Raw genomic sequence first — 21,589 nt, 5'->3', positions numbered from 1 at the left:
GGTCCTTCCAAATCTCTAAAAGACTAGAGCATGGGTTTTATTAAAGTCTTTCAGGAGAACAGTTTAACAAGCAATAGGTCATGGAACCAGTTGGAGAGGGTCCCATAGTAAGAAGAGCCTAGATCAAATCTTGATAGCATAGCGGCTCCATGCACTGTGTAGATTTCCACTGATATCATATCAATAACCCACTCTGATATTTGGACAGTGATGAAGGTGACAGGCCAAGACATCTTTGCTGGCACGCAGTAAAGCGAGGCACCTCTCCTGCTGAAAACCCTGTGCACTACCCTCCACTAACAGAGGTGTGCCATTTGTGCCATGGTCTAAGCAGGAGAGTTGTCCCACCTCCGGACGATGATGCTGTCTGGTTGCTGCTCCAGCTTCACTACCTGACAGCATCAGCATCCGGAGATTGAGAGCGTGACACAATAGGTGGCCATCTTACCTCCTGTTAGAGAAGGCAGTTAGTTAGGCAGTGAAGCCAGGTCTCCCACCCAAATTTATTGCAGACTTGCTCCCAGACACACTAGTGTCTGGGAGCACTAGATCTGTGTCCCACAGTTGCCCTGTCAGTGGTAGACAGTTAAACCAGAGAGGACTGGAGTATACTTCTAATATCCCGACTATTATCTTAAACCTGGTACCAAAATCTCTCCCTGCTGACAGTGTACCCACCACAGTTGCCACTCAGCAATACTGGGTGCAGAGAACTTTTTGTAAAGTATAAATATCATAATATTATGGATTTTTCTAGAGTGCTCAAGCTATGCTCATTTTTTTATTTTTATTTGCCAGTTTTCACACATCAAGCTCAAGTGGTTGGCCATCACTAGGTTAGACCAATCAATATATGGTCTTGGAAATCCTTAAACCTAATTAACGTTATAAGCATGTCCTACTTATATAAACTAGTGCAGGTGAAGTAGATGGAGCCAACCAGATTGCTACTACCGTATTCCACTCAGTTACTATGAAGCACAACAATGGGGAATAAAATCACTGACTGATCGGTGTCATTCCAATGTAGACAATCTTAAAACACATGTCAATAATGATTAAGGTGACATTGATTAACCACCTGTGAACCTACAAAAATCTAATTAAATTCTATCTTTCAGTATCTCCAGGGACTGTACACTGCCGTGTCTTTAATAGAAAATCGATCAATAAATAAATAGACCTGTCTCAACAAAGATATGCAAGTCATACATTATAGGCCAAGGATTTCTTAAGCGGGGGGTGAAGAAGAAGAAAGATATCTCTATTATCATGATGCACATTAAATAATCATTTACCGGGAGACAGTTCTGTACTTATAAAGATCTGACACACAATTAGTTTCAAGACTATATAAGAAAAAAAGTGTCAACCGGGGGTCAATTCTAAGCAACGAGACCAACCTGAGACCCAGATGTGCCTTGTATTTTGGGCCAAGGAATAGCATGTACTACTATTGGCCCTCAAGGGGCAGTTCTATTTATCACTTGGTTCACAACTCCTCTGTACCAGCTTTTCCCCTTCGATCACTAGGACTTAGGGTGTGGTTTATCTTAAGTGACTCGGCTTAGCTCCCTCAATCTCCCCTCCGAGGGCGAAATAAGGGAGTAGAGAGAGAAGTTGTCTGTTTGTACCTTATTGAAGAGAATTCCTGAGGTAGAAATGAGGTATCTCAGCAGCGGCTAAAGAGAAAATACAACTCATCAAGGAGACATATATGGATTTCTACATTTCCCGACCCAATGTTTTTTAACTTTTGATTACTAATCAGCCAGTTATGTCTGCTATGTTTTAAGTGGGATGATCCATCCTACTGATCCCCACGTTTTGAAGAAACCTCCCTTATGTGTATGGGCTGCTTTAACGGGAAACTTTAGGCAAACAGAGGGAACTATGGGTAGGAAGTAGGTGAGGAATATTCTGGATAAGAAATTTATATTCACATAAACTACACATTGAGGCAAATGTTTTATATTAGAATGATATATTTTAAAGTCAAAGTTTTTAGAAAGCCACAAAGTTACTGTAAGTTTCACCAATTGTGTTAAAAACTTAAATTTCATATAAAACATTTGAGAAATTTATATTTTAGAAACAAAATTGAATTTTTTACCGAATCTGAGATTTTAGGCCTGGATAACGATAGCTTCAGCAGTTTGCAGTGCACATTGTCCATATGTTACTCAATCTGTTGCATTGTTTGGTAAATGCTTTTAATCTTGCCTGATTTTATATCTTCCAGCTGCTTACATAAAGGTTTATCTACTAGACAACGGACTGTGTGTTGCTAAGAAGAAAACAAAAATTGCCCGGAAATCAGTAGACCCACTATATAATCAGGTTCTTGTATTTTCTGAAAGTCCTCAAGGAAAAGTATTACAGGTGAGGAAACCCCTGTATCCTAAATGTCAATATATAATTAACATTGTTATTACTAATGAATAAGATGGTAAAAGATATTGAGGGCAATAACTTAAATAGAACTACTGTAGATGTACATTAATGTTGATACTTCTGTATGGCATCCGTCCCCATAAGATCATGAGAACACCACTGTAAATGCCGGATAAATCACAGCTAGCTTTTATATTCTTTGTATCCGACTTCAGCTACGTTTAATCAACCATTTCATTGCTTTTCGATTCTGTACCTTTACCACCATCTTTGATTTATTCCAGTTTTGTCTAACTCTCCTCGTCTGTCTGTATTTGCTGCTGGTCCCTTAGTGTTGTGTATCTCCCGGTGTGACCCCGCTTTTCCTGTCTTAGGCTTGTTTGTTATTGGTTTAACACTTTTCTGTGTGCTAGTGTAAACACTGGTCTGTCTCTGACCTCTTGTTACCTATCTGCTCCACCATCCAGCAGCTGCCAGATGAAGTAATTCTTCCCTGTCACATTGTAGGTTCTCTGAGGATCTGTTAGTTAGGTTCAAGATAGTTGGTTCATCTTTATCAGAGTGGTCTTATCTGCTCTAGGCAGGGCCATAGCCTGCAGAGATGTTGCAGGGTTAGTTTGTCACCGCTTACCCAGTCTTACAACTTGCGCCCAGTCTGGTTTTGGTTGTGTTCTTTGCTGTGACATATATATTTCATTTTTAAGTTAATAATGGCGTTAATGTTGAAATGTCAAGCCTACTTCCAATTTTTTGCTCTGTGCAGGTCTGGAAATAAGCAATAGTGAATAATGGGCAGTTCTGAATGTAAGTTGTAGTTCTGGCTATAAGCTGTAATCAATGATGTGCTGGTTTGGCTGTGAGTCTTGGTGTAAGATCTAGTCGATGATGTGTAGGTATGTCTTGATGTAAAATGTAGTCAACAATGTGCAAGTCTGGCTGTAAACTCTAGACCTTGATTTGATATGTAGTCAATGATATGCAGGTCTGGTTGTAAGCTGCAGTTAACTGTGGCCTCAAAACTCAAGTCTTATTAGGCCAACTTGTATTTAAAGGTATTGGGGCAGATTTACTTACCCGGTCCATTCGCGATCCAGCGGCACGTTCTCTGCGCTGGATTCGGGTCCAGCCAGGATTTATTAAGGTAGTTCCTCCGCCGTCCACCAGGTGGCGCTGCTGCGCTGAAGAGCATCGGAATGCACTGGAATACACCGAGCCGGGCTGAGTGAAGATAAGTGCAATTTTCGCAGCACATTTTTTTTTAAATGCGGTGGTTTTGCCGAAACCGCCGGGTTTTTGTTCGGCCACGCCCCCCCCGATTTACGTCGCGTGCATGCCGGCGCCGATGCACCACAATACAATCGCGTGCGCCAAAATCCCGGGGCAATTCAGGGAAAATAGACGCAAATCGGGTAACACGTTGGGAAAACGCGAATCGGGCCCTTAGTAAATGACCCCCATTGAGTCCAAGTTTGCTATCTCCTATCAACAGGAGAACAAGACTACATTCTCCAGATGCTGGAAGTCCATTCTCATGATCGATGGGGGTTTCAGCAGTTGAACACTCATTAGTTTGCTATCCTGTATCCTGTGGATAGGAGATAACATGCAAACTTGGTATACCTCTTTAAGTGCTGTAACGGGGGAAAATTTGCAAACCATTGGGTCTACAATGGAAGAGTACATAAATATTTATAAGTTTAATAATGATTATATTTAAAGATAAATGATTCCTTAAAATAGACCTGAAAGGAGGATTCATAGAAAGGTTAACACTTTTCCTCTGTGATATTACGCAAAGGGATCTTTGCAGAATGCATACTTAATACATTGGCTTTGTGACAATTCTATGCAAGATCGGTCTTGGTATCCGTGCACTTAACAGAAGAGCTGACTTGAAGCCATGTCCTTTCTCTTCAAGTACTGGATAATTTAATTTGAGACTACATCCCCAAGAAAGCAATTAGTCACTCACATCCTATTCCAGCTCTTTTAAGAGTTGATTTAACATCATTGTGACTGTTGGCACAGCAGCCGATCCATACACAGCTTTTTACAGGTTTAATAGATCCTACTCAGGAGAAGGTGCTTGGAAATTTTCTTCTTTGGTCTTCTGTTAGTCCATAAATGAGTTGAAGGATGGTCTCAACATAAAATAGTTAAATTGTAAAAAACGTTTTATACAGAGAGGGAAATGTTAGGTAAATGATCAGAAGGGGATCTAACTGAAAATAGTAGAAAATGAATGAAATCATGTAAAAGAAAAGAAACCAAAGAAAGAAGATTATTGTCTGAAAGCAAATGAGCAATTTCCTATGTAGCCACAACATCCTAATGGTGACAACAAAATAAGGCAACAGTTAAAGGGGTTGTCTGGAATTAGAAAAATAAATATTGGGGCACATTTACTTACCCCTCCGGAGGAATTCACAGAAAGTGCATTGTCCATCTATAATGAACTCTGCCACGATTCACTAAGATCGCGCGCCCGGTATCCTGCATGTATCACTTTCCCGCTCAGGTGTGACAGAGTTCACCATCTTCTTCCTGGATCGTCTGACGGCCTGCCCCCCGATTTCTGTTGAATGGAAGCCAGCGCATCTGTGCCAAAATCTGAGTGCCTGTGACACAATTCCAGCGTAAACACTTGTTAAATACCTGTCATAGCTGTGCAAATCCCAAAAACGGCGGAAAGTCCGAAGAAAGTGGGACCTGCGACCCTTAGTAAATAAGCCCTAATGTATTAAAACAATAAACCACTTATACTGCTACAAACCTGCTACTGCGCTGCGGGTGAACAAGAGAGGTAAATATAGGGTGGTTAAAATGTTTGAATACAACCCCAACTTTTTTCTTGCAGACAACCCCTTTAATAATAATAATAATAATATTTATGCAGTGCCATCAAATTCCATAACACTTTACAGACTCTGGGGCACACATACAAATAAAATAAGACATTACAGAGTAATAACAGTCAAATTAAGGCCCCACAACAGCTACAGTCTAGGAGGAGGGGGGGTGACACAAGAGATGTAAGAACTTTTATAATGGTCCAGCCATTTTTAATTTTTTAAAAGGAAATGGAATAAAAATAATTAAATAAATAAATAAAAATGCTGCTGCTTGAACCAGCCATCATCCACCATCTTATATACAGAGTCGAAAAACATACAGCCGGAGTACCCAGAATTGGTTAATAAAGAGAAAGTTAAAGTTGCATGCAGTTAGAGAGTGTGATAGGCCTGCCTAAATAAATGGGTTTTATGAGCATGTTTGAAGCATTGGGGGTTGAGCATTAGTCTGATAGACCGGGTTAGGGTATTCCAGAGAATTTGTGCAGCTCTGGAGCAGTCCTGGAGATGGGAGTAGAAGCTTTGAATTAAGGAGAGAATAATCTAAGATCAATGGTGTATTGAAGAGCATGGGGTGGGCAATCTTCGTTATGTTTTTAAACTGTTTTAAAGCATTTAATCACTTTATTAATGTTTATATCGGAAGTAGCTTCATCGTACCGATGAATCACTTAATAAAGTGATTAAATGCTTTAAAACAGTTTAAAAACATAACGAAGATAAGCGCCGGCACCAGCTCACCCTGAGCTAGTGCACGGCATGTCCTGATTATAAGCCCTATCCAAAGTGGTAGGTTTCCTTTAACGACAGTTAATTTTCTATTTCAACCAGTTTGTATGTCAGTTTTCTGGGCTACAAGCCTTTGACAAGTCAAAATTCCTGGAACATGGCCGGGTATTGCAATTCACCCGGCACCACCCCCACGCCACAGGGGTGGGGAGGGGCACAGATTGGATTCTGTTGGGGCTCAACTATATTCTGTGCTAACTATAGGGTTGGGTGTAGAATTAATCCAGGGCATATTATATTTGGAGGGACGTGCACGGAATGAGTGGTAGATCTAGACTGAAAAGAATGACAATTTCATAATGTTTTGTTATTAATAATTTGAATTAATGATAGGTTTTAATTAATTAAATATAGAGTCTTATTGAGTTAGGCTTTTGTCAGCTAAACGTAAAGATAGTTCCTGAGTTTTAGATTTTGGTATTAAAATAAGTAGCATACTTACCTCTCATAAGAGTCCTACCACAGCTTCAGTGGTGGCTATAGATTTCTAAAAGTGCATATGACGACTAATCCAATCTCTGGCCTCAGTGGTCATATGCAAATTGGCATCTCCAGTCCAAAAGGACTGTAAGTACCAGAGACCAGGAGTTGCTGCTTTATCTATTGTGGGCCCATACAAACATGAGTCTCCGCCTAGAGACATGAAACCTTTTATAATTTTTTAACAATAATTGCCCCCTCAGGAGTTTTTCCAAAAATCTGGTTGTATGTAGACACTTTCAAAGGAAACTGCAATTTCAAAATGTAATTTACACTGTTGTATGTGATAATGATATAATAATGGTATAATAATGATATATGTGTTATCTTTTAGGTGATGGTTTGGGGAAATTATGGAAGAATGGAACGAAAGCATTTTATGGGAGTCGCCAGAATACTTCTAGAAGAGTTGGATTTATCAAGCATGGTTATTGGCTGGTACAAGTTATTCCCAACCTCATCAATGGTTGATCCATCAACAGGTCCTCTTCTTCGTCAAGCTTCACAACTTTCCTTGGAAAGCACTGTGGTACCATGTTGCGAGAGATCTTAATAGTTAAGAAAATGACCTCTTGACTTGTTTTTTATAACCCACTGCAAAGGCTTTGTTTGGATCTCTGACCTCAAACATCTTGCATGTTTGACCAATTCTTTGGAAGCTGAAAGCAACCAAACAACCTTCTGAGAGGAGAAAGTGTGGTTTCCCTTTGTGTATGAAAGTAACCTTGGGTGTCTATCCTTGGTCTACAATTGTACAATTACCTCTATTCTCACGTTTGATGTCTTGTATATTCCTGAATCCAAAAGTGGGAATTGTTAAAAGTTGCAGTATCTTTTATTCTAGAGAAAGGTATTTTCATAACTTTCTATCAAGAACTTTTTAAACATTCCTAGAACAACAGTGTGGGGCTTCTGGAAGACGTGACTACGAGATGCTTAGGAAGAACTGCAACTTTTGGGGATAATGTTTGATTTATTACGTAACAAAAATATCTTTGTGATTTGAAAACTGTGCCAATCTACCAGGAAGTGTCTTTACTACTTGGCCAATGCAGTTGATAAAATCATTTTAGGAATGAAAAAAATAATTGAATTAGAATAGGTAAAAGAAAAATAGGTAGTGTGTATATATATATATATATATATATATATATATATATATATATGTATATATATATGTATATATATATATATATATATAATATAATTTCATCAGGGAAGCACTTTTTTTTTCTTAAAGTGCTAGTTACCAATATAAATTTAAGCCATTGTATACCAGCATATAGTTTTGATTATGTATAGTTCATCATTTGCAAGCTGTGTACATTTTCAGCATGATTTTAGCGGTATGAAAAAAAAATAGCATTTTAAGAAATCATATATTTTGAAACGTCTTCTGAAGTAGCTCGTAAAACTGAAGGGACACAGAGAGAACAGAATTTCAAGTTGATCGAGAAGAATGTTTATGGTTAGTAGATTTTGAGATCATGTTATAAAACTATATATTTCGGGGAAGAATTCCTGCACGTATGTTAGCAAAACAGATTTCTAGAACCTAATGTAATTTGTCTTTAGGTATCATGGTAGCCTACCTCGCTGCTATGTCAAGTTAGAGCTGCTCATAGAGGAGGAATCGAGTCTTGCAAGACGTAATTTGAAATTGCAAAAAAAAAAGTTTTGAGCAAAAATCTTCCAAGCTGAACAAGCTCAGAGAAATGTATAGTACATTCTGTTTTTTAGGATATGTGTTGCTGCTGGTCCCAATACCAAAATAATGAAGATCAGTGTTTTTGTCAGAGAAGAGAATGAATTCTATTCATTAGTGTAGATATATTTCAGGTGAATGTCATTCTATTGACTACATATTGTGTGTTTGAATATTTTTGTCATGCATACTGAGCACTTTTTGCAATCATATGCGCAAAGAACCATTTAGGTTAGCATGTTGCAGTCCATAGAGTGGAGGCACAAGCCATTCTGTTCCACTTACTCCAAATACTTCTGTACAGTGTGTGTCAATATCTTCTATTTTTTTAATGTAATTATGCATACCACATGCATCGATATGAATTTAGAGGAACTGTGAATGCCGACCAATAGTCCACCAGCAAGATTCAGTGCAAATCTTGAAGCTCGCATGCCTTTGGGGTATGTTGTAGAAGTACTTTTTGTCTTGAAGTTTACATCTGGAATTTTAAGAAAATTGTAGGTGAATTGATTTGCCGGTTGTATCCGAGTTGTCGGACGATGGTCGGGTCTTTTAATGGGTTAGAATTATTTGCTCATCTTAGTTATTTTAAAGAGATTGCGTTATTTTTGTAATGTAATTAGACTTAAAAAAATTATGTGAATCCAGAGGTTACATTTTGATAAATAAGGAGGAGGGTGTACTACTTTATATGTAGAAGCAATATATATGTTCAAATTTGGGTGTCAACAAGTCTATTTTGGAAAGAGAAGAATTTGGGTCAGTTTTAGTTTAGAATCTTTAGGGTCAAAGCTAACATTTTAACATAAGTGTAACATATTTGCCCATATCAGAGCTCTTTACAAGAATTTAAACAGTCCAGATACAACAAAACTCAATAGGCAAATTTTTTTTAGCTATACTGCTAAACTACCCTAGATGATACCATATGTGTAGAAGATTTGTGGTATTATTTTCCAAAGTTTTATGGGCAAAGAAGAAAAAAAAAAACTTAGTCCCAAACTATATGTTTCCATTATTGTAACTGATTTGACGACTCAAAGCCATGTATTTGTTTGCATGTGGTGTTCAATGAAAAAAATGTCTTATATATTTAAATGTACAATACAACGATGTTGTCTGTAAAAATGAACAAATGCTTTAAAAGCTACAACTGTGAACCCTTTAATGGACTAAAGATCTTTTTCAAGGTTTCCAATTAATAAGTATAATAACAGACTGACAGTAGACCAATATCTCAACGCCAGCAACAAAATGGCTGTTGTATCCTTATTGAGTGATATTGATCAACTACCAAAAGGAGACAAGTCAATTTTCCACAAGGTCCCTTTAATTTGCTAAATTTCATGGTGACGGACATCATTCATTCTCTTCTCATTTTAACAAATTGAACCCAATGATACAAATACTAAAGTCGATAATAAAGTAGTCCTTTAGTAAGAAGTAGTTTTTATATTTCAACATAAAATATTCAAATATATACAAATTATATATAAAATATGGCCCTGTTTCAGGAATTTAGCACTTTTGTTTTCAATGTGTCCTCTTATCGGCACCCAATTTTTATGTTTTATGCTTAGAGGTATATACACCACATTGTATTGTGGGTTCTTGTGAAATTTAAAAATGTCTATTATTTTAGAGATTAAATAGGAGGAATGTGAACAACAAACCTTTTGTCACAATGATGTAACAGAGTTTGTCTAAAAAATTATTTACAAGGCATGTAGATTGCCTTGTAAAGATGTTTGATTCTGGCAATATGTAATTAATCGGTATATTGAAGTAGATTTTTTTCTAACTATAATCTTAACCCTTTTACTAAAATTTTATAAAATGTTTCCGCTTTTTCGCAGCTTTTTCGCAGCAAGTCTACTTGTCCAAATTGACTTAATTATGACTTAATATCTAGTCTTATGTACAGTAGGAACTTGACTACCCAGTATCATGCAGTGGAAGAGTCTGCAATATAGGCAACACTGTAAAGTGAGCAAAGTGAGTAGTGAGTTTCAACTGGACAACTTTTAAGCTTCCTCAACTAATAGCTTATCATCGTAGTTCCAACTGATTAAATTGATAAAACTCCCCCAACGATGCAGGCAGACAAATTGTTGCAGAAACATTTGTTATTACACGCCACCCATTCTAATAACTTCATAAAACATGGCGAGTCCTCCAGAGCAGTAGACATCTTTGAAATGTCTCTGTGCACAACATAATAGAAGGGGGTCCTGAGTAGGGTGCCTCTTATTTAGCATAAAATTACTTTTATTGTAATTAGTAAAACAGATATATTGTGTACTATAGCTTAGTGTACATTTATTGTAGAAGTTTTACATTTGGGATAATGATCTATATCACATGGTTAGTGAAGGATCCCAATAACTAATAAGTAAATGAAATTACATTAGATTACACAAAAATGTTCAAAAAATTTGAGTATTCCTTTAAAATAGAATATATAAAATGTGTTACATTAAACATTTGGAGCGACTGGTGCTAAGCACCCCCTTCTTTATTGCACTAAAATTAGTTTCTAATATTGGATGGTATTACTTCTCCAAATTTCCTTTTAATCTCTTACCTGCAAACTCCGCTGCATATCCTTTTTACTCTACAGCTAATCTGGTGGTAATATTAGCCTTAGAAATCCACTTGATGCTATTAAGAAGTCGTTGCTTTTCCGCTAAAGTATTTTCCTCAGACATTTTGTAAGCAATAATGATACTTTTTCACAAAATAAGAACCATTACCCAGTAAATTCACATTTTAATGACTTTTTGGAATAATGCAGTAGAAGCAGAATGGTAAAATAAGGAAAAGAAGAGAAAACTTTCTTCAACAAATCCCACTCATCCTCTTCTAGCAGGCCAGAGCGAACCATGACTACTAGTCTTTGCCTCCTGCAAATTATGCCGAGGGTTGTAATCTTGCAGGAATTGGTGGGTTTTTCGAGACGGCTCTTTAGCCTTAATACAACATTTTTACGCTTCGAATCCACAGAACCTGTTAGATATAATATTTTTGCATGCTATATATCAGCATTTAATCCTCTATTTTATTGTATATTAGATTTGGACTTCTCAACAATTAGCAGATATTATAATTGTTGCATTAATTATTGTGATATTTTTCTATGTTTACATCTATGTGGTTAAAACATGCATTAAAATAGGACTTTAAGGAAGAGAGTATATATAGTAGAGTTTTATATATATATTAAAGAAGAATATTTGCTACTATTTTGTTCTTTAACACATAGTAGCTTTGCTTGTTTATTATACCATTTCTGGTGCTGATTGTACATGATACATTACAGAATAACGGAACTTAATCCTAGACGGGTTAATAAAAAAATGGGTGCTAAGATGCCAGGCTGCTATAAAAATTAGAGTGAATTACGAAATTGACGTATTGAAATGTATCTACTAAAATTGTGAAATAATGGCTACGAAATGGGAATGTATGCTGTTTCTTAAGTGCCATTGCCACTCCTCCAATAATCATCATACTCACTAAGATGGAAGAAGGTAATAAATAGAGAGCATCAAGTATTATGTATGTACAATGCATTTGACTAAAAACAGATACTCAGATAATAGTTGGATTTTGGATGCTCCCCAATAAGGGGGCTATGCCTGTTGTCATGTGGGATCCTTTGGGTAAATGTTTATCTTCAAAATACCAATTTTGCAGATTAACACTCCTGGCTACTTGATTCATCTGTAGCCAATACGTCTGAGTTGCAAGGCTCCCGTGTGGAATCAGCATACTCTAGAAAAGGTAATGTCTAACAAATGGGGCATCTTAAAGATATGTTTTCTTGTGCCACCTAAAAATTGGGTATGTAGTACCTCATTCTTCTTAGTTTCAACTAATATAGCCCTCTAGAATAAATTATAAGTTAGTGCTAACATTTTTTTCCAGGGTTTTCAAAATGTCTGTCCTGACATGGCTGTCTGTTTACATATCCTCTATAGACAAAGGGTATGGCCTTAGGTGTCTATCACTGGTCCACTACCGCTATTATTGTATTATATAACAAATTTGGGAAGAATTTATTCTCAATTCAAGGTATACTCCAGGAAATACTGATATACATATGCAGGCTCTAAAGAGGTGGTGCTTAACACCCCTTTGGCACATTAATTATTACAAAGCCTATCAGTTTTCGAGAAGTATTGGTTTAACAGAGTTCTGTTTATGTTGTCTAGGGGGGGGCACCCCTAGTCAATCAATCACAGCCATGGCTAGTAGCTAGGGTCGTCAATTTGCCAGATTTGCTGCTCGGCAGCCAAACAGGCAATATGTCCAGGTTGCGTGGGGCGCAATTGAAGATCCACCCAAGAGTGAAAATTGTCCATTTGCTGTCCATTTTTGAATGGACAGTACAGGGTTGGCCTAAATGTTATAACACTTTGCAACCAATGCGATAAGGCATAGAGCTTGTCCTAATCAGGACCGTTTTTCACGGATAACTCATAGACTATAGTTTATAAAGTATTCATGAAAAATGGACTGATTCAAATCAGCCATGAAGAAAACGACTGAGATTCGTCATGTTTATGTGCATGTAGCCTTAGACCTTTGAAGCCACATTGTGAAGGTTTGGATGTCGACCAAACTCCGCAGTGGTAACTGACATGAGGGTTTTTTATGCAGCATGTTTCCCCCAGCCTTAGACAAGAAAAAACATTACCCGATGTAGAAAAATGGTTTATAGGAGAAGAATTATATAAGTGCTGTCCATAAAACACAGAGATAGAAAATGAGGAAACATGCGCCCTTTTCGGGATATATCCTATTTATAATACAGATTTATTGTTTGTCTCTGATTGTTAATAAAGTTCATATCCATAATTATATTTGTTGTAGATTAAACTGGATAAAGATGGCAAGACGACTGCCAGTTAGTACAGCCTGCGAGCTGAACGTATATGTTGTCTTCTATCGTTGTATTATTGGAGAAATGATGTGTAATGCAATGGAATTGAGTAAAGTCATATTCTTCTGTATCATAATATAAGATGTCATGTAAAATCATTATTGTTTGCTATAACCCAGTCTTAAATGTGTTTCTTGGCTGGAAATCTCAGTGAATTGATGGAATTCCACTTAAAGGGGTTTCCTTTGATTAAATATTTATTGTATCTGTTATCATGTGAAGCATCAGGTCATTACTTGAAATAATTCTATATATAGTTATAGGTTAACCATATGATACAAGATATAACATAAAATATGTTGCTACCATTGTCATTTTCAACACTTACCTAATGTGTAGAATGCTGTTAAGAAAATCAGCTTCCAGTTTAGGGTTGTGACTAAATAACCAATAGCTGAACACATTAAAGGGGATTTACCACTAAAACACTTATATGAGATCCTATATAGAGACCTTCAGAAGACTACCCTCTATCCCAGGGGTAGCAATCAGACTTGGGCGGTATCGTGGCTTAGTGGTTAGCACTACAGCCTTGCAGCGCTGGGGACCTGGGTTCAAGTCCCAGGGTCAACATGTGCAAAAAGTTTGTATGTTCTCTCCATGTTTGCATGGGTTTCCTCTGGGTCCTCCAGTTTCCCCCCACACTCCAAAAACATACTGGTAGGTTGTTTAGATTGTGAGCCCCATTGCGGACAGGGAATGATTTGGCAAGCTCTTTGCAGCGCTGCATAATCTGTGTGCACTATAAAAATAAAGGAATTATTAATTATTATAAGTGTCTTTAATATTAAAACCCCTTTAAGTAAACATTCAAAGATAGAATTCAAAGAACAATAAGAATTACGTAACGTAATCTGGAAGATTTATTAAATAATTTCAATTGGACAATTATTACGATTGATCTGATCCAACAGTGTAGATTCATATTTTTTTGTGGGACAACCCCTTTAAGTTGTTTGCCTTTACAATGAAAAAGATATTGAATGTCAGAATTTAATAAGGTGTTGGCTTATTCTTTTTGCTGCCGTTTACATAACTTTTTTTTGTATTTGTAAAACTTTCTGTTTTGAACCAAAAGCGGTTTTATGTATTTTTCTTATATAAGCCAAAGAGAAATTATTGTTCATTTTAAGCAAAGTTCAGTGACCATTACTGGTCTAATAATACCTAAAATGATGATGCTGTACTTCCTCTAAGAAAACTATGTGATATCTATTGAATCTAATTTCTCAATGGCAGGGAGTGGGACATCGGTAAAGCTTTACCTTAAAGTGAATACAGATGCATCTACATAATAAAGATGGTAACTTTGTAAATACAGTGAAACCCCTACTAATAAAAGACCACCCATAACCTAGATCCTTGTATATAAGCTTTTCAATGACAAGTAAATTTCACTGGAACCTGTTTTGTTAATGCCATCCAGGGGGTAAAAAACTATGAAGGGGGGTGGGGGTGGGGGTGGTATTGGCATTGTAAAAGTATGAGCATAGTCTTGGGTTTTTCATGTCATTTTTTTTAATTCTAGACCATCCACATCCTTAGAAACGCTACCAAGTGTTTCATTGATGGTGTAAAAGAGGGTTCACTGTATAACTGTATATTGTATATTTTGTACTAACCTAAGTCAAAGCCTGGATTACATGTAATGTGCATTACAGTCAAAATATCTCCATCATATAAACATCCATGTGACCTGAATTGATAGTAAAATAATTATTAATGCAGTTTTAACTAATACTAAAATTGCTCGAAAACCACAATGTTAAATTAGAATTCATGAATTAAAAATGTTGATGTTATTAACATGATAACAGGATATTACCAGGATATTATTTGTAATGAAATCATATTATATGTGTAGCTTAAGACTTTGGGTGCAGTGTTTTGCCATAGGCTTCATGCATCCTAAGGCTACATTCACACTGCTGTTGCCCGCCGTACCGTAGCACGGTGGGCAACGGCAGCGCGCGGGGATAGGAGGAGGAGGTGAGCGCAGCTCACCCCCGCCCCCCTCCACAGGAGCATATGGCGCATGGCGCCGTACTATGGAGAAAGATAGGACATGTCCTATCTTTTTCCGGGGTACGAAGCGGTGCGGTGCCGCTCCCGTTGGGCGCCGTGCGCCCATTGCCGTCTATGGGGGACGTATATCGGCCATATATACCCAGTGGTATATACGTCCCCCATACAGCAGTGTGAATGTAACCTAAGAGTGGTGAATAGTAAGGTATCCATTCACTATGAATCCTCTTCCATCTTATGCTAAACCATGTTACGTATGAATGGGAGTGTGCTTGTGGATCAAACACTATTGTTACCTCTCTAGCCATCATTCAATATATTGCAGGCTACACATCTCCCTCTACATTAGAAAGTCATCTTGTTGGTCTTGTTTGATAGCTAAATAGACAGGATGTCTAAGGACATGATTCTCCATGGCTTTTGCTCAATTTAACCTCATCCAAAAACTCAGAAGAAGTTAAAGTAATTGGAAGTTATCAGGGAGTGGAGTTACCTTGACTATCCTTAAAAAACTCCAATGTTTTTTCCCCTCCTGACTCTATAAAGCTACATTTGGCAACACTTGAGCGTGTGGGGTTAAAACACATTTCCCTTTTGTTGGTTTCTTTTTCACCTTTTGGTTACAATTGAGTCCCGTGATAGTCAAACTGACTTGTTAATTTGCACCACCAATTTCACCATTCATTCCTATGATAATCTGCTACTTCATCTGCTACTTTGATAATTTATCAATCTCACTTTTTTGCTATGCGCTAAATAAAAACAGGAAGAAAAATAAAGATAAATGACCCCCTTAGAGTCTTGGGGCTTGGGGCTTTTTCACACTACTGAGTCTGAGAATCGGGGACTGACCCTAGTGGATGTATGATATATAGTGATATATGATGGACTGACTGCCTTTCTCCATGGGAACAGAAGCAGGACCCTTGCACATCATATATCACTATGACCAACCATGGCAGTGTGAATCTGCCCTTATCGGAATGGAGAAACCGGTATCTAGTTTACACGTGAAGATATGAATGGGCAACATGAATAGACAAGTCACTTTGCCAATCACCTGTAAATGTAACCACATAATTACAGATGTGATCTATAGCTAATAGTAGTGGAGGGAAAAAAACTTTTAATAATTTAGGGGATAGGAATTTTGGAAAAGCTCACAGTTTATTTCTAACATAAAAGTTACTTGTGTACAGTCTGAAGCAATAATCCATAATATAATATAATCATATACCTGTTTGAAATTCATTTCATCTAACAAAGTAAAAAAACAAACAAATAAGTTTTATTTTTCCAAAATTGCCTTTCTACAGTTTCACAGGATTTTATTTTTCTATACAGAATAGACAAGATTTTGCTGCTGAGGAATTCATGAAATTCTACGCTAGGACCTGTCTGCAGTCTGTTTTCTTTCATTATAGACCACTTGTTCCATGCTTTTTAATTCTTCCCAAATCTCTTTCATAAGTGCAGTTTTATAACCCTTTTCCATACCCCCCCCCACACACAAAAAGAAATTCATCCAACAGAAATATATAATATACCATGTACTACAATGTCATACGCTAAGGTCTAGTAAGAATTTATATGTTCAGATACAGATCACGAGAAGACTTCAGCTCGTATACTTTTTTCATAGGCTGCCAAACCAATTCTGCTGTTAATAGAAGTGTGAGAGATGACACTGACAGCGCAGTTATTCACCTATGTCATGATATACAATATTTATGCATCTGTCAGTTGGCATTGTAGAAAATGTGCAACACCATTGTTTCGGCTCATAGAACAAATACATATTTTGGATCTCGGGAAACACCATGAAAATAGTTGTACAGACTAACATGCTTTAATTTTGCTTAAAGGATACATTACACAGTTGTTCCAAGATTCGCAATGTTAGACGTCCTTCACATGAACATTGTCGCTTGGTGGTCAGCAAACAAGGGAATGTGATCCATTGTTGCAAGTTTGACATCACACGGTCAATGTGAAAAGAAGATGACTGCCCACGCTACAAAGACGTGCAGGAATAGGACCAGCTGTATTATTTGTGGCACAGGCAGTCCTCCCGCCCATGCATGCACTGGCCCCGGGCATGAGCCAATAGAAAGTGTGGACTAGTGTTAACCACAAAAAGACGGGTAGCTCATGGCCCCATTAAACTTTCGTGTGCATGAGGCCTTAACTAGGCTGCAAACTGGGTCTCTCTTATTAAATACCTATGGACAATTGTATATTTATGGTCCTCTTTATTAGAAATTTTTGTTAAGTGGTGGTTGGGTGTATAATACCAAATGACTGGCAAGGAATTTGGCATTTTATTCTTATGTCCGATTTGGATAAAGGGATTCCAAAAATTAGCTGATCATAGGGTATGCTCAGAAATAGTTTAAAAACCAGCATGACGGAGTCCATTTCTCTTTATAGTACATGGAATGTTATACACAAACAAGTCTGGTCCCCCAGAGAGATAGAAAGTCTATGTAGCTGCTATTGTTTCCAAATTAAAGCAGAATCTCCTAATGTATTTTCTATGTGCAAAATAGATTTCATAAAATTGTATTGAAGAGCTTTGAATGTGAAAAAATGCAAAAAGTGTCTACCATAGGAAACCAAAAGGATGTCCTAAATCTTACCATGATCTTTCCAATTTCACATAATTTCATCTAAAACCTTACTGCCATTCTTTAAATTTAACATATTTGTGGTTCATGAGAAACATAATAACATCACCAGAATATCTGAGGGTATGGAAAGACCTGAGGATATCATAGATTCTGTAGAGAATTCGCTTACAGTAAAATAAGGGCTAGAATTTTTCTTGATAGTATAAGTAAGTGTAAAACGCAAAAAAAACCACACCCTCATACAATAATTTGGTATTATCTCAATAGAAACATCATTTCTGATATTTAGTAAGTTATTCAGTTACAGTTTTTTTCAATTCTGAATACACTAGTTGAGAGTATGGATTTTAATTTATATTTTCTAAAGCCTTTAACCTTGTACACATGGACTTGGCTGTGGAAGTTAAAAGGTTTGAAGCTGTGAAGCCTTAGTTTATTGTTTCTTATTATGTTTCCAATTCATGCTATTTAGACTTATATCTGCCGGTGTTTATATTGGACCTCATTAAGAAGTTTTTTTTGGCAATGGCCATTGGCTTTAAAGACAAAGGTCAATAAGCGAGAGATGTAAAGGTAAAATAAGCTGAAATAAAGCATTTTATTAAATATTGCAAACCAGATAGGGGAAAGAAAAGAATGAATGGGGCTCAGAGACGACGGTGGGGGGCTAATGTATACATTTTGGAAATTAAGAATAGCTACCATATATTGAGTATAAGCCAAATATAAACCAAGGTACCTAATTATACCACAAAAACGTTGAATATTTGAGTATAAGCCTAGGGTAGGACATGCATTGTTGCCGGCCTATGAGCCCCAGAATGTAGCTAGCCAGCCTCTTGCCCGCCAGTATATAGTTAGCCAGCCCCTGGCCCCAGTATATAGTTAGCCAGCCCAAGCCACCAGTATATAGCCAACCAGCCTCTAGTATAAAGCCAGCCCCTGCCCCAGTATATAGCCCGTCCCAGTATGCCCTAGTATATAAAAAAATAAAATCAATACTCTCCTTTGCGACGCTCCACAAAGGTCCTCTTCTAACGGCAGTGGCAAGTCCGTAACGTCATAGTCACTCCTTGGATTATTCCATGAGTAAATTGAAGAAGCCATAGAAGTCTTAGAAGTTTAATCATTCTAAAAACATAATTAAAACTTTGATGAAAAATAATGAAAAAATATGAGTGTATGTCTATAAAAATATTTTAAACATGGGACATGCAGGAAATCTTTTTATTCCTTCTAATTTAATTTAAATGACCAGTGGTTAATAACTTTCCTTTTAAAGCCTCAATGGCCTGACAGCAGAACATAACTCAAGTACAGGCAGTACTAGGGGTCGTATGTAAGTCGAGTGTTCTTAAGTAGGGGACCGCCTGTACTCAAGTTCTTCTATACTTTCAACGGAAAGTAAGAAAACCACCTGGCATGCACTAAAAAATGGATGAAGTAAAATAATACAAAAAATTATTGGCTTCATACCTGCCATGACCCTTATAATTATGACAAAAAATTGTGCCATTTGGCTAATGGGAGCACTTAAAGATTATATGGTGTATTGGTGTATTTATAAAAAGAGGGCTCTTTATCAGCCTGTCTATTAGGGAGAATAATGGGAGCACTCTCCTCATATATACACTAGACTCATGACTATAAGTCCATTGTAGTCTTTCCATTGACAATGTTCTTTTATGATTATTGCTACAAAAATAATACCGTATATACTCGTGTATAAGCCAAGTTTTTCAGCACAAAAAATGTGCTGAAAAACCTAATCTCGGCTTATACACGAGTTAATAAAAAAAAAAAAACATGAGTTAATAAAAAAAAAAAAAATTAATACTCACCCTCCGGCTCCCGGTCCTCGGCGGTGGCTCCTGGTCCTCGGCGGCAGCTCCCGATCCTCTGCGGCGGCTTCTCTCTTCGATCTTCACGTGCCGGCAGTCACGTCCATGCGACTTGCCGGCGGGCGCACAATATGATGTAGCGGTGTCGCCGCTGATGACGTCATCAGCGGCGACACCACCGCATCGCACTGTGCGCCCGCTGGCAAGTCGCATGGACGCGACTGCCGGCACGTGAAGATCGAAGAGAGAAGCCGCCGCAGGGGATCGGGAGCTGCCACCGAGGACCGGGAGCCGCCACTTCAAATCAAAGGTATCATCGGAGGGTGAGTATTAAGTTTATTTTTTTATTATACTGAGGGCAGGCTGTATACTTTTTGGGGGCAGGCTGTATACTTCATGGGGGCAGGCTGTATACTTCATGGGGGCAGGCTGTATACTTCATGGGGGCAGGCTGATTGTATACTACTTGGGACAGGCTTTATACTACAGGGGGCTAGCTGGCTGTATACTACACCCTCGGCTTATACTCGAGTCAATAGGTTTTCCCATTTTTTGTGGTAAAATTAGGGGTCTCGGCTTATACTCGGGTCAGCTTATACTCGAGTATATACGGTAAATGTATAGATAATTGAAAAAAAAAAATTCTCTGTAATCCATGAGAACAAAGCTCTTACAGTAGATAATTGATGGAGGTCCAATGTATTGTTTTTTATTAGAATCCGTAAACATTTGAATAATAAGTAATAATATGAATCATTATTATTGCTTCTTATTAATAATAATGTTATTTAATAATGAAATACTTAATTTAAAAAGAGAATTTAATGTACAGTGTATGAGCAATATCACAAAATAATCCAAAAACTCTTAGTCTGAAACATCCTATAAATCTATATACTTGTAATAAAAATCCTTTTTTTCACATCCTATTAGTAAGAGGCTCTCAAGTGTTAACAGAAAAAACTTGAAAAAAAAAGATCTGCTTTACAAACTTGGAAACAATTTTCTTTTCTGCCTAACTTTAATCCAAAGAAAGGGAAATATAAAATACATATAAAATCAAAAAAGTGACATTAAGACTAATTTTCAAATTTTTTCACTTTTATTTTACAAAATGTTTAGGAATTAATTAAACAATATTTAGCCTTAATGTATAAATCATATTCCAGCTGAATTTTCATTTCATTCATTTTTAATTGATAACTACAATTTCTTTACAAAATTATAAAAAAAACATAAAAAATACAGTACACATATAGCTCTATAAACATTTATTAATTTAAAAGGCATGAATGGTCATTAAAATACTTTCATCTATTTTGCAAGAAAGTGACAGTGAAAATAAAAACAATTTTAGTACCATTCTTTAATATCGTCAGGTGCATGTAGCTTTAGGTTTGGCCTACAAAGTAGTCTGTACTGTGCATATCAAATTATAGTATGTTTAATGTAATGTTTGGCTTGCAGTATTCTGGACATTTAGCTAAGTACTGCAATTTGTATACATGACAAAATTATACATGATGTGCTCTTATATTGTCTGTAGATTCAATTCAGAAGCTGTGTAACGGTTGATTACATAATTTATTGTTACTCTTGGGGTAAACTGTTCATACTAGTTTCAAAAAAATAAAGACTTTTTTTCTTATAAAAGTTGTGTCTATCATTTGTGCTATTGTGTTATAATATACCCTTTAAGACTTGGCCATTTTGCACCTTCCTGACACGCCCCATTTTTTAAAATCTGACATGTGTCACTATAATTTTGGAACACTTTGACATATTCAGGGGATTTTGAGATTGTTTTCTTGTGACTCATTGCACTTTGTGTTAAGAACAAATACAAGACCAATTGGGTAGTATAGACTCCCAAATACCATTACCCAGGTATATAATATGTAAGTACAATCGGTGACAAAAAAAAA

The 21,589-nt window shown here is 36.9% G+C and overlaps 1 protein-coding gene across 2 annotated transcripts in view; it reads left to right on the top strand.

Annotated features, from left to right (window-relative positions):
* RIMS4 (regulating synaptic membrane exocytosis 4) overlaps positions 1 to 19,676 on the top strand; it is a 143,518-nt gene extending 123,842 nt beyond the window's left edge. For both annotated transcript variants that reach the window (XM_072111657.1, XM_072111658.1), the window contains 2 exons: positions 2,243 to 2,382; positions 6,850 to 19,676. In XM_072111657.1, coding sequence (XP_071967758.1) covers positions 2,243 to 2,382; positions 6,850 to 7,068 — 359 coding nt within the window. In that variant the 3' untranslated portion in view covers positions 7,069 to 19,676. The remainder of the gene's footprint in view (positions 1 to 2,242; positions 2,383 to 6,849) is intronic.
* The last annotated feature ends 1,913 nt before the right edge of the window (positions 19,677 to 21,589 follow it).

This window comes from Engystomops pustulosus, chromosome 6, assembly GCF_040894005.1.
Source record: "Engystomops pustulosus chromosome 6, aEngPut4.maternal, whole genome shotgun sequence".
NCBI lineage: Eukaryota > Metazoa > Chordata > Amphibia > Anura > Leptodactylidae > Engystomops > Engystomops pustulosus.
Note: the sequence above shows the minus strand (reverse complement) of the source record. Positions and strands in the feature narration are given on the sequence as shown.